This window comes from Sinohyriopsis cumingii, chromosome 5, assembly GCF_028554795.1.
Source record: "Sinohyriopsis cumingii isolate HCF-2022 chromosome 5, ASM2855479v2, whole genome shotgun sequence".
Taxonomy (NCBI): domain Eukaryota; kingdom Metazoa; phylum Mollusca; class Bivalvia; order Unionida; family Unionidae; genus Sinohyriopsis; species Sinohyriopsis cumingii.
Genome location: NC_142965.1, coordinates 21,479,193 through 21,494,601, shown reverse-complemented (window position 1 = coordinate 21,494,601; position 15,409 = coordinate 21,479,193). Strand labels below are relative to the sequence as shown.

General features: G+C 36.7%; 1 protein-coding gene across 1 annotated transcript in view; it reads right to left on the bottom strand.

The window, feature by feature from the left end:
• LOC149798760 (uncharacterized) overlaps positions 1-14,317 on the bottom strand; it is a 49,394-nt gene extending 35,077 nt beyond the window's left edge. The window contains exons 1-4 of the mRNA XM_089957635.1: positions 14,158-14,317; positions 11,728-11,757; positions 8,701-8,839; positions 641-798 (exon numbers count right to left, since the gene is read on the bottom strand). Of these exons, the coding sequence (XP_089813761.1) occupies positions 641-798; positions 8,701-8,714 (172 nt within the window). The 5' untranslated portion in view covers positions 8,715-8,839; positions 11,728-11,757; positions 14,158-14,317. The remainder of the gene's footprint in view (positions 1-640; positions 799-8,700; positions 8,840-11,727; positions 11,758-14,157) is intronic.
• Positions 14,318-15,409: the final 1,092 nt, after the last annotated feature.

Below are 15,409 nucleotides of genomic sequence, written 5' to 3'. Positions count from 1 at the left end.
TGCAAATTGTACGTGAATTTCCTGATTAGGAAAATGTTGTCTGGTATGTAAAACGTTGTTGTTGTTAGAGGGTTTAACGCCATTTTTCAGCACACGATATGCTATACATGGCGGCCAGTATTAATGGTGGGGGCGGAACCCAGGAAAACCCCGGAAAGAACCACCGATCCACGAGAAGCTACTGGCAAGCTTTCTCACATACCCACATTAGCCTAATCCGAGATTTGAACCCACGCAGACAGAGGTGAGATGGCAGTGATCCGTAATGGAGAGCGATTTAGACCACTCGGCCACTCGGAGCCTCGTAAAACAACGTTATACGATGATGTTTGAAATAAAACTAAATATCAATAGCTTATATATATATATATATATATATATATATATATATATATATATATATATATATATATATATATATATATATATATATATATATATATATATATAATAGTAATAATAATAATAATGGGCCAGAGGACATGCAATGCTATCATGTAACTATGACAAAAGGCAAAGTGTGAATAAATAAATGCATTTCCGGCTTCGTAAAAGCATATTTTGTATGGAAATATCTGTGCACAAATCTTGAAAATGTATAAATTTACTCTGATTCAGATTTAATCAGTAAATTGCTCACCACATCTTACAGCGGCAACTTCATTATCCCTACAGTTGTGACGATGCCATCCTGGAAATGAGCACTGTTCAATGGATGTCTCCAAACCAGTACAATTAACATCGTTCATTAGAAACGTTTGTGGTGGATAGCAGCAGGGAATGCTTGCACTTTCAATTCTAAAAATAGGCAAACGGATTACATGCACTTCATAGAATGATATAAACTGTAAATGAACGTATTGGTATACAAACTGCATGTAGATAAAGAGATCTGAAAATATCTTCAAGGCATATATTAAAGTCCTCACGAAAGGGATTTCAGATATGGCTCTCCAATAGTTTTCTAATAATCTGAGATTATTAATATCAAATAAATTCATCAGAATTGATGGCTCACTATTCTGCCAATAGTAGTTTAATCTGCCAAGGATATTGCTGATGATGATAACGTCGACGAAGATGACGATCATGGTGATGACTCATAGTTTTAAATAATAATAATAATAATAATAATAATAATAATAATAATATTAATTATTATTATTATTATTATTATTATTATTATGTTCAATGTTTTTTCCCGTTAAGTTTCAAATCAAATGGTACAGATTATGACCCGTGCTCTCAATGAAAATAGCATAGAAAGCATATTAAAGACATCACGTCACACTCAGACGCGTTATATGTTGCAAGTCAGTCAAAACGCTAAATTGGAAAAGAAAAGCAACTGAAGATGGCGGGTTCTGGGAGAAAAGCAAGAGCCTCAGAACCGGTAAGCCAAGACCACGTATTTCCGCTGGCGAAATGGACACCGTAGCTGTTTGCAACTTTCCCCCATTTACATTTTCGATAAAATGTTTGGATTTATAGGAGCGATAAAAGTCATACCGGTCTTACAAATAGATGGGATCTCTCCAACAAAAGAGCATGAATGTGAAAGGGCAGAACAATATGTAATACATTGCTGGTAAGAACAATGGCAACAAATATACATATGCTTTTGCATCTTAAATTTTCTCAGACTGTTCTTTATCAGTTAGTGCTGATAATGAGAATTACACTGGTTCCAAAAAAATGATACACTTCGCGAAATTGGTCTGGAATTCATAAAATATGGCAAACACAGAACCACTACACTCGAAAACGAAATCAATTTAATATTTCCTAACAAACAACATTTAATCCTTATTCTTCCTGAGTATTTCAATTACAGTAATTTTATGTTTGTCCACCTTATGATTCCATGCTATCGATGTCACAACATGAACGCACGTGCAGCTGCATCAAGGCCAGTCCCTACACTGACATTTACTTCGTACGGAATTGATTGAGGTACTAAATTCTGACCCACACAAATGGAAATGCAGACTTAAGTGTGACCGTCAGACAAAATCCTACATTCCAAAGCAACTTCCTCTGCAATATGACTTACAAGACGACATTTATATTTGAAATGAACGACTGAGCATGTGATAACATACCAGGTTCACAAGTCTCTGGCGGTGCTTTTGCGCATTAATAATGTTATTGTGTGTTGTTGAACCTACAGCTGTGTATACATTCAATTACTTTATTTCTTGTAGTGTGTTCTGTTTATGTATTACTCAGCAGTATGTAGAAACGTGATATGAGTATATAATTAAATGGTTACTACACTAGTATGGGAAAATGAACTCTTTTTTTTTCGAGTATTATTGTATTCCTAAAGTTGTGCAGTATTGCTCAGAACAACTCATTCATATTTTCCAAAACAAATGCAGTAACCTATAATAATAATAATAATAATAATAATAATAATAATCGTATTAGAAGTAGTAGTTTCATTACTTTTAGTAGTCGCAGTAATAGCTGTAGCTGTTTCATTGGTTTTCAACAAATATGTCAACTGGTGAATGAGATAAAACATATCGAAATGGAATTGAATCTAGTTGTTGAGGTGTTTATGTTATTTGATACATTTCTGCAAATTAAATAAGGCAAACAAAGCATGAACTATCCCTTTTTCACAACAAAATAAGTTGCATGTATAACTTAATAATTGTCTACGAATCGTTGCGAGGATAGCCGCTTCTTCAGATACACGCTTTACCTTAATGGCAAAAAGCGGGATCATTATTATCCACAGGGAATACAGCATGCTTCACACTCTGTTTCCGCCAGGTGTCCACCTGTAATGCCGTCACATCTTGACAGCATGACTCTTGGTAACATATGACATTTCAGGATTGTCTTGAAATCATTCAGAGTGTTAATGTTTTGCTACTACAGGTCTAAAATCTGATGCAAACGACTACCGTGATATACAGTCTATTATTATCAAGGGTGTTATACGTCATTGTCCCGATTAAGAAACCATTTGAACGTTTCTATGCAAATCGTACTAGAGGAAGAAATGCAGTAAGAGTGTGGCTGTGGGGGAGACTTGTTATAATGACTCCCGATGACAAAATGAAAATGCACAACATATGTTTGCATCGCCTACGCTAATGTTGTCTGACATACAGACAAGAGCCAGTATAATTATGAAGTAGGTACACTCTGATACTGGAGGAAATTACCGGCTGATGAACGTAACGCAAGGGAAACCTCCGACGTAAGAGCTCCGACTTTTACCTCTGTCATGTCACAAGGGTTAATCTACCACGGGGTTGAGCGAACTTGTCTTTAGTACATTCATGGCTCGCAATTGCAGACCCAGGCATCAGTGACCGACTTACATGAGCAACTGTGGCGCAGAAGAATCTGTTAGTAGAACAATATTCATGCCAAGCACACCAAGCAGTATCGGCACTGCGAAAATATGCACCAATAGTCCAGCTCCAAAGTCAATTACGTGTTTGGATATGTTTCTAGATGAATCCGCATGAAAACATACTTGTGCTTAGGGTAAGTGCTGAGAGCGACAATGACGACCTGGCAGAAGATAAAGCCATAGCAGATGCCTATGACAACAGATTACGTGTGAATTTGGACTTCATGCTATTTGAGTTGCACATGACATACTACCAGATAGGCACGGGTTACAGGTTATAGTACGATCTCACCTTCAACGAACACTTCCGCAAAATCGAAGTCCAAACACCAGCTATACGATCTATAACATTTTATGGGAATACAGAATGGTGACGCGGTCCGACCTAGCACGCACGATCAAGAAGCAATGCTTGAAGAGGCTGGCCATTCAACACAAAAGCGTGCTCCACCATAGCACGGGAATATTTGACAAAAGTCAGACCATGTGGAGCATCAGTCTAAACATCCATCAATTAGGAGTATATAATGCATTATGGTGATCTTTGTAAAATCCGCAACATAATTTGAGCGGGACACGGAAATGTTACACAATCCACTTATGCAGAAGGTCGAAGTTACTATCGAGGACATTCCTATCAAACTGTACAGACAAAATCTCAGAGTACATCAACAGTGGCAAGCTTTGAAAGTCTGAGGTTGTCATGGTGCTAAACACCTGAATCAGCCTGACGTTACTGTACGAAAGAACCTCATATCCAAGTACGACCTATGGCGTGATATACGTTGTAGCGATGATATCTCCGCCACTGCAGCAGAAGATGAGAACAGAAGCGCTATTTGTTAACCATTGATAGCTGTAGCAATGATGGTTGGTGAGCAATAGTCAACGGGCAAACCTTCTCCATGTTCAAGTTATTTTGAACGCAGAAAAGCAAGGAAGAGCGTATGCAGGATGTTTAAAAATTACAGTCTGTCCAGGAATTTGGTCCCGCAAAAGAATATATCTCCTGGGATGTCAGTGATGACCTCTGCCTTCAACAACATAGTGCCGCAAGTTTCAAGACGTCGATGAAACAATGAGGCATCAAAATTTTGTTACCGGTACAAATATAAAGCCACGAGAGCCCGAATGCATCATATCTGACTCTTACTGCTATGTATATTTAATTTGCATACTTTTTAGCTTTTAATGTTTTGTTTCGTTTTATGCTTATGCAGTGTTACATTATATGTTTGACTTGACCGTGTCCAAAACTGAGTTCATTTTGCAAAAGGGTAAAATGTAAATGAATTATTTTGATGTTTGTGTCCAACCAGTTAGCTGGAATATTTGCGTGATGGACACTAGCTAGCGGGTGACCCATCTTCAACCTACTGCAGTCGAAAAGGCTACAGGCTCAGTACTAACATAAAACGTCTCAGACGCGATCAAGGTCTATTCAAATGTTGCCAGGGCACGGCTTCCAATATACACCATCTGGAAAATCTAGCTTTCCCGCCCCAATACATGTCTCAAGGCCACGATTTGCCGTTTCACCACCCGAAGACGTCTATCACGTTAAGCTCGGCCACAATACATCAGTACGCGCTCAATGTGGTCAATGCTGCCAGATGTTATAAAATAAGCCGAATTTCTAGTCTCAAATGAGGCACAGGTCTTGATTCGCATATATAAGAAGGAACATATGAAGTGGCACTGTATTGAAATTCTTGGTCATATATGGCGTGAAGATCATACCTGACGAGGTGGTTCATTGGCCAACAGAATGCCCAGGAGATGAGAATTTCTTATGCAGGACTATCCCTCTTAAAGATACCCATTCTACCCATTGTTATGTTATCCTTGAATAGTAATATAATATCACTTATGGGCAACATGCTCTCTATTATTATAACATTTACAATCAAGCGAGCACAAAAGCTCTCCACTGAAAGCATATACAAGATCATATGGAGGCCATACTTTTTTATCGATTGTGGGCATCATAAATAAATAAATAAACTAATTTCAAGTACACTATATACAGGAAAGGCCCACGTTGCCATTGAGATGCCCGTGGCTGCTGTCATTCCTGTGTGGCGCTACATTGCTAACTATATTCTGAATATATGCAAGGCATCTCAATGTTCCACGCAGGGCACCGATTTATTCTTTAGTTATGGGTTTTATTTGGACTGAGAATGTTATCTATTTTTAAGTCACAGTATAGAGTTTTTCAGCTGCTGCAAGGGAATGTTGTTAAGACTGTTACCGCGCGCTCTTCGTAGGGTCTTTCAGAAGAACATCTTTATGACAATATTATGTTGTCACCGCTGCATGGTGCTCGATGTATTCCCAAAACAGCACATGTGGACTTTCATTTGAGATAGGGAGGGGCTGGTCATTGTCGACGCATTTAAATAACTTTACCGCTTGCCTTCTCTGTGTATTCGTGCGATGATTGGCCCAGGGTACAGTGGAGATTTTATCTCAAATAATATTTAAGTATATTTTCTTGCTTATATGCACGGGCTTTTACTGCTCTGACCGCTTTATAATCATTGCCACAAAATGACCATTATTTTACTTTTTGCGGCTGTCGAGCAATATAAAGTTCACCTCAGCGGGAAAGTCCTCAGGCCAAGGGCGGTTGTTGGGGGAAGGGGCGGTGGAGGATCTGTCTCTTTATATCTGTGTTTGACCCAGAATAAACCTGCCAATGGTTGAGCATCAACGGTTTCTTTGTCAAATATTATGGCCTCTCCTTGCTTTTTTCATAAGCAATAATATTCGTTCAACATTGGTTAATATATCGTAAACAAGAAATAGAAGATTGGTGCCCACCTTTGAGACAGTTTTAAAAATCAGGTGGGAATGAGAGAGTGGCAGGGCAGGTGCATCAAACCATTAGTTACTGATTTTGAGAACGCCATTAGGTTAATTTATAAGAACCAGGGTCAAAGGCCTTCTGTGTTGCATGAAATCTCAAACTAGAGTCAACCATTGTTAGGGCTCTGAAACGATTGGGCTGACTGGCCTATATGTGAATGATGACGGTGTTATTTGCATAGCAGCGTTCAGACGTTTTTCACGGGACTCCGTCGCCGTCCTCAGAGAAGGAATTTAAAAGTCGTGAACCATGTTTGCACAAGTAGGCTTCCATTCATTGTCTACTACTAAGACACTCAAATCCATTCCAGCGAGGCCCCTTGCTTTCACTCGGTCAGTGCAAATAAAATCAAGCTTTCATTGTCTAGCCGTACAATTATTCTGAAACACACTCTGGATATAACAGTTTTGATAAATCCCTTAAGCCTTCATGAATGATTTTCCAGACATTATATGAGATATATACTGACCTGTCGTATGGCCGGAAAGTTGTGTTCCTACGGCCATGAGTGTTCATTGCGAACATAGTAGCAATAAAGAGGTAGCTAACTAGACCGTGACGGAATTAATGCCCAATCTAGTCCTTAGCGCCCTGAAATGTAATGGGCTTTTAATAGCTTCGAGCTGAATTTTACGAGATCAGGAGAAGGGAACTACCTTCACCTGATCTGGGAGAAAACAACAACTAAAGAGACTTGAACATAAAGACAGGGAAAGAAAGGGAGAAGATCGCTGAGTTAGCTCAACACAAACCACATCGACATTGAGCGAACCTGAGACGCAAAAATCCCTACTAGCAGACCTATCATATAGGAAGGGACGCCGTCTACTACACCACCTTCGGAAATGACATCAGCAACAACTCCATTGATCCCAGCTCCTATCCCTCCACTTTTATCTAAGCAGGGAGATCAATACATGATTGCAAGTTGTCTGGCAGCAAGGAAACGGGTTAAGGAAAACAATAGACAACACTATCTGGGCAAAGAATCAGAGCTGCCAAGCCACCACCCCATCACCATAAACCCCAATAAAAGGGAGAAAGAATCAGAGGCTGAGCAGTCAAACAAACCATCAGCTGCATTATGCCAAGTAGCCTTTCAATATCTTATAGACGACGGATGCAGGTTGAGACTGAAATGAACATCATCCAACGAACATTCTGCGAAGAATTTCGTAGATGATGGCAGGGATCTTCAACGATGAAACAAGGGAAGGCAAAGCAGCAAACCAAATTTGGCGTAACGCAGTCAGCAATGTTAGACAATTAGGAGAGGGCTATGCAGAATGTCTGGTTACGCTGGCATCACTAATATGCTTCAGATTGGTACGGGCTAACGGCTTTGAAGGCCTCAAGGACTACTGGCATTTCGGCGACCAAATGAATGCAATAGTTGCCGACATGATCGATCGATCACTTAGACCTCTTATTTGGAAAGATTATTAGAACCTAGATATACACTTTGCAATCGAAATTCTAAATTATTAGTTGTGTAAGTATGAAACTTTGCAACTATAATGTCGGACTCTAATTATAATGGTAACAAACACAAAATTGACGTTCGGAAACAAGTCACAATTCTTAACTGGGCAGAATTTGATCTCCAGTACACCTAGGCGCTTCAAGAACGTACCAGCTGAGGTTTTGGGGCCTCCAGCCGAGCACGTTTACACCTTTGAACTCTCGGACAATCAAAGACGAGTGTGTAGGCCGATTACCACTTGTCTAGTAAACAGTTGAACCGATGAGCATGTGTGTGTGTGTGTGTGTGTGTGTGTTCACGGAACCGGGGTGGCACAATTTTGGTAGTATCCAAACACACCAAGCGTCTTATTTTGCAACGCAATATATAAAATAATAATGTGTGTGTGCTGGTTCTATTTACATTCATTTTGCAAACAAGCGAATCAGATGGGGCTTTTGTCGAATCAACTGTTAACTAATTAGCCCACTTTGTGTGCACATCCGCATGAGAGGTGTTGCTCTCTTCCCACAACCTCTCATGACCAAATCATTATCCCACTTTGTTGCAATAATTCATTCGCGCATGTCATACGGATGAATGAGACTCTAATTAAATATCGTATAGAACTCATTTTGGAAAACTTTTTTACCCTGCACTACCACCAAGCATGTCCTATTGAGAGAAGCAGTATTTCTGAAATGGTGCTCAGCTAAGTACAAGGGACATAACTTTACAGAGACGTAAATGTTAGAAAGTAAAAAGAAACGTTCGAAAAAAGAATAAGGTCCATGTCTGAAACGTAAAAAAGGTTCCTACTGCTTGATTTATCTAATAAAGTGCTCGATATTTTTGGGTAAGGAAAAACTAAATGTGGGCACATGCAATCAAGCGTCTCATGCCTTGATGGGAAATTAATATTCTAATGTTGATACATATTTTTCATCACATACTTTTCTATACTTCACAATTAAATTGAATTGCAATATTTACCCATATCCAAGCATTCTGCATACTACTTCAGCTACACCAATACTCCTGGAGTTACATATTGTTCCCCAAGTGCCATTATAAAGAACTTCAACCCTTCCTTCAGTGCGTATTGAACCTCCAACCAGACGTACCGCAATACCTTCCAATAACAACAAAAATATGCGATTATTTTGAACAGGAATGGATAGACTCCTCCCAAACAGGCTGCAAATATATTTCTTTGTTATCATATGAATCCAACTTGTTTGGTAGACACATGACAGCGAGAGACGGACACACAAAGACACACACAGACACAGAGACACACAGACACACACAGACACAGAGACACACAGACACACACACACATATTTATCCGGGAATTATAGATTACGGTATTTGTATGGGAAATATTCACTCGTTTTTCCGGATTAATGCTGCACGACCTTTAAGAGTGCATTATTTTTCCGAGAAAACGAGTTGACATTTCCCATATAAATGCAGTAAACATTGTATTATTTACTTATTTGCTTATTCTGCCTACAGCATAATTATAAAAGAATACACTATAAGAAACAAAGTAATCGAATTTATGCAGTATTAAAAAAATAAATTCACAACCGCAGATTCATCAACACACAAAATCAATATTAATGTGCACATACAACCGCAAGGCTACCTTTGAAATTAGCCGCGCGCTCAACATAGGTTCAAAAAGATTTATCGTTTGGTCTGCATCAAATTGAAATTTAGAGTTGTATTTTGAATGAATGCGATTGTATTTTATGTCTGTGTTGATTCAAATTAATTTTGCTTTTCTGGTGTTGATGAAGTGTATTATTGAATGAATTCAGTACAGTAAGGAGAATGAATTTCAGCTGAAAATGTACTCGAAATTCCAGTACAGTTTAGGTATGTATCACGTTTCACAGGACACGTCATTCAGATTTGCAGAACTAACCAAGAAAGTTCATTTTGAGGAAATTAAGATGTATGAATGTAAGTATATTTATTACTATTCATATTACCAGCTAAAGAATACATATGTATCCCCTATTACTTGCATCTCGCTCCCAGCTATGACCTGTATCATACAGTATGTGTCTTCTATCGCTAGCCTAACACTGTAACAAAATAGAGGAAACTTGCAATGCAGCTGTTGTGTGACAGCTCATTGAGCCTGCGGAAATAATACCTTTTCGTCGTCTTGACCTATTTGCTCTGAGGCTTTAAGTTTCATATCAAAACCTTCAATTGCATGTTCTCGAATCTAGTATTTTGACAGACTAGTAAAATGGTACGTCTCTGATATATGTATGCAACAGCCTTTGGCCTCAAAAAGCTTTTCAGTGACAAATTTTTAGATCCTAGTGAACACTGATCATAGTCTGAACCATTTTATGTTCTAAAGATACGAATGTTCTCCTAAATAACTGTTTCAATGCTAAGAATAGTATTTTCAATTACTACGCCTCTCACGTTTATCGTTGACATTGAGAATGTCACGTGCATTCGTTTGCTTGTTTCAAATGTCGTTTTCTGAGTCGTTGAACTCATCCACGTCGTTAATTTTATCATCTACTCTTTCAAATGGACTAACGAGTTGGTTTAGTTCGTTCACACAAATCTAATCAACCAAAACCTAAAACGGTTGCTACAGGAATGTACATGCTTTGTTTACAAAGTAGTTCCTAATACACAATGCTAATTTTAGCAACACGTGTCGTGCACGTGCGTGCCATATCAAAGTGTTCAAGATCGTAAAATGCTGCACAATTCTGACCATGTAAAGTTGACTCAGACATAAATGAATATAAACTAATATTCTATATATCGCGCTAAAGCAATGAAAATTCGTTTATAACTTATGTCCAGCATACATATGGTCTGGACAATAATCAGCAAATCCATAAAGATTTATCATATGAGAATTTCGTAGCCTGTGCCTCCTTGTTTAGTACTTATTTATTGATGCTATACATCTATTTCTCAGCTCACGTGCTTTTTAAAACATAAAGTAATGATTCCGAAAACGAGTAGTCACAGAAAAGGTCCAAAATTGATAGGCATATGAATTTGCCTTTTAGCAACTGCTGGGAAGAAGTTTCTATCGAATTTTAATAGACACAATAATGTATTTGTCACAACACTGCCAGAACGCTTCACAAACAGTCCTTCGAGTTGCAAGCTCTTTTGTAAGTACCATCTAAAAAAAACACAGAGTGAAGAGTGATAACATTACACTTCTAGATATTCGTATGATAATGTCAGCTGTCCTCTACAACAACACGTATCCAATGTTACCATGGAACGATACATAACCGATTAATCTGCCCATTTGATATGTATTGACCTTATCCGAAAACAAATGAAACATAAGTGCATTTTATCAAAACCCAAGTCTATTACACTGTGCTGACTTAACAGGAAGCACAGCTTAATCAAAGCGAACTTAAATTACAAAATTATCTGTGTACAGTGTTGAAAAGGGCAAAGTAACATATTTAAAAGTGAGGCCAGAATGACTTACCATTGGCTGCTAACAAACATTGGCATTCAGTTTGTTTGTAGTTACTTCTGTTTGAATAATTTAGAAATGAGCATTCGCTTTTATTTATTGAATCTGACGACTTGCGGCTTTCGTTTTAGTATGTCACCAACTAACAATGTAGAATTGATCCAGATACCGAAAGATTGCATTTTGAATATATGCTAAGGAGATATCAATAGATATAAGTACAAATATATGGAAGGTATTCATTAAGGGTCAAAGAGACGAGTCATTTTTCACTGATCTATTCCTTTTCAACAGTTACATCAAATAAGTTAATACACTCGAAACAAGTGTCATTAAGAGCACTGCAGTTCAAGCGTTTCTTTTTGAGAGGATGAATATAAAAGAGACACAATACACATGAATTTCGCTTACACATTCCGGTCAAGTTTAAGATGGTTCACAGTCACCGACGTTTTGATATAAAGAGGTATAGTAAGCAACGTCTTCTGCTATTGTAAGGTCAATCAGAAAATAATAAAGTTTCAAATTACCTGATGAACTCGTATTTGTAATGTTCCATCCTGTAAGAGATCATTTGGAGGGAAAATAAAATAAGATTAATTGATGCAAATTGCCATGATGCTAACAAATCGTGATATTGATGTTCATACAGATTTTGTAAGACTTCACCTTAGTAGTTATATATTGCGAAATTACATATGCTTGACATGTTTATAAGTCTATATGATATATGTAATCATACATAGAAACGTAAATGATAATATTCATTGTATCTCAGTAATAAGATAGACAGTATCATTCAAGACACAAAGACAACATTGCCGTTTGAACCCCTGTATTAAGCTGTAATACAAACAGTGATAGTTTCAGCGAATATATTTATGATTCTCTCAAATTCAGTATTATAAAATAACTACAAATTGTTTTATTTTGTCTCTTCTTTTGTATTCTCTAATATGTACCAGGACACCTTATTAATTCCAGGAAGGATAATCTTCCACCGTTTAATATATGTATGTGCAGTTATTTGCATTTGCTTCGCATGGAATCATTTTTCTACATTGAGTGAGTATATATGTGTGCGTGTGTGAATGTGTGTGTTTTGAATATGCACGCTTATATCATGTGCCTCGCTGATTCACGTGCAGTTAAAAGGTTTTGAAATTTCACATTACAATTGTCTTGAAAATACGGCTAAAATGTTAAATTATGAAAGATCAGATTAAGACTTTATCAATGAACACAAGCGGACTGCACAATGCAAGTTTATAAAGGAAAAATAACATCTAGTCGGTAAAATAAAGTAAAGAATAGATACATGCATTTAATATTTACAAGAAGCACACAGTACAGCTGAGAAAGAAAAAATTTGGGAACCAGATTTGATTATTCTTCCTAGAATTTATATACTTTTGGCTAGTCATCACTCTCTGGTAATAAAGAGAGAAAATAAAAGGAAGACAGTTTTCAATATTACTCTATAAATAATAATGATCACAATAATCATAATAGCAAAAATAGCCAAAATTATTAGTTCTTATTACTGCCACCATCGACACCATCACTATGACCATCTCTATTTTCTGTCTGTAAGAGCCAACGCATAGTTAATTAGTGATAGATTACAGATTTATACATTATACATTGAGCAAGGCTTCTCTCAAATCAAATCATTGTCTGAATAGCTGCCCACTGTAATTTATAGTTATTAACTATAGCTGCAATATTCTCAGGTGGATTAAAGTGATTTAACTTTATAACTATTAAACCATCCATATCTGAGTAGGATAAATAGTATCACAGGAAACATAGCAGTTAAATACTCAGCAGTGTTCTCGTATTATTCAGTTAAAGAGTGACATCAGAAAGAATAACTAAAATCATAAGTACTAATTATCACCTTAGCGTTTACTGTTTCCCGTAAGTAAAGAACAGCAGGTTGAGTACACTAAGTTTTTGTCTGATTTCTCAAAACAATTGTATGTCAGTAGGAATTGTAAAGTTCCAATAATTACTGGCTTTTTTACACCAGTGAGACTGGCAATTATGTTGAAGGCAAATGTATCTCTGATCCGTGTTTTTTCTATAACATCCTTCACTGAGCAAATTTGGATCATAGAGTTTTGTCTAGAGTCGCTGTGTTATTTGTCCATTATTCTGGTGGTTTTGAGTCCTGATTTTAAAATCACATGTTCAGTTTTGTGTTATGTCTAGAGTTGTTTTTAATTATTCATTTGTTAAGAATTTGTGAATGTAGCATATCTTCAAAACTTATACCATTTTCTTTTAATTTCTTGTTCCAATTCTCATTTAAACTCTGGTTCTGTATTGTACTATCTGAGTGACAATTTCGGAAACCGAATCACATAATTCGTTTTTTATGTACATCATAAATTACTTTATTCATTTTTATTATCTGCCATTTTCAAAATCAATTATTTTCTTGCACGTCCCTCTTGATTTGCTTGGCAGGAATGTAGCATTCGTTGCCAGTAAATAAATCTCATGAGACCTGTTGGGAGATGTCTTGCATTGGGTTGGGACTAAGAATTCGACCCTAGATTTACCTGTGTACTTTCTTTTCTTTCTCCCTCCCCACCCCCACAAAAAAGCCCCCACACAACATTGTTAATGGTGGCTTCTTATATGATAAAGCAGTGTCATACAAACATGGCAAGTGACGAAATGCAGTAATTATGTATTCAGAACTTAGTCTTGCTTTATTTCAGTTATTTTGCTTTACATTTGACAAAGAGAAAGCTATAAGACAAATTAGCAGATTAGCTAAAAACATAATAAAATTTCAATTTGTGTTGATATGAGAATCAAAACACTAAAACTGTTTTATGCTGCAAAAGGATCTGAAATCTATATGCACTAAATTCAACTATAAAAGCTTATTAAATGCAATCTATTTAGACTGAAGTCACGTGCCGAAGGTCTCTTCTGAAGTGCCTTACCACACTTGACCCAAAGTTCATGACTCGAGTAACATTGCCGTGATCCCCAGCCGCTGTGTATGCATCTATCGATTGATTGCTCAGTACCAGAACAAGTTACATTGAATAACAAGGCATTCCTCGTAGGAAAGCGGGTTTCTCCGAATGCCTTAGTGTAACTCGTGCTACAAAGAAATTAATTAGCATATTTTAGATGATCTTTGCAAGTTCAAAGAGTAAAATCAATTAAACAGTAATTATATGTCGTTATCAATTGCATGGCTCAGAATTATATACACTGGCATTTATTCAAATGGAATCCAAAACTTAAAAAAGTGATCTTTAGTTAATAAAAATTATAAAACTTACTTGAAGTGTAATACATCATTTCGAATCAGTAACATCATTTTGGTCGAGGCTTACCATAGTGTAATTCAATTGGTATATTGCTTCATCAAACTTCGTATCTGTCAAAACAACGGTCTATACTGGGATTGTTACGAGTGTTAAGGATACGAAATACATTTTTATTTAAAAGAAATATCATTCTCTAGAACTGAACAAATGTCATTTCAACTGCATAACACAAAGAGCTTAGTATTAATATATAAATATATGGCATGCAGAATGATCATGCCCCATGAATAAATATCATATATCACGTGAAGTGTCATCCAAGTAAATATAAAAACGTCATTAAACAAATACCTACATCACAACACTTTGATGAAAGCATAATACTTCTTGCATAATATTAGACAAAGTGTCATGTTTCTACCACATACATGTATTTGTTTTCCTTTCCAGTCTGTCCGTACTATTGAAAGAAGAAACACAAATAAAACCAGCAATCTGTAACTCTAAACAGAGCAAACCTCTATCACCAAACAATTGACACTAACCCTAAAAATAACTGCTGAACATGTACATTGACCTTCTTGTCTTCTTTTTTTTAAACGTTGCACAAATCGTAGATTAATTTTATTTTTATCAAATAGCATGTCCAAGAGATTTTATGTTAGTGCTATCCTAACTTAATCAATGTCTGCAACAGCACATATCATTGTATAAGTATGTCTGTATGGGGAAAGTCTTCCAGCCCTAGGAATGGGACAGTATATAACTTATTACTATAAACCGACACACATAATTGCTTACTTTTTCCGTTTAAATGATTTGATTGAAACATTTTTTTTAAAAAAATAATTAAAGGAACATAATGAATGTATTCGCATTATAAAATCGTGCTTTGTACAAAATTCAATCAGAAAGA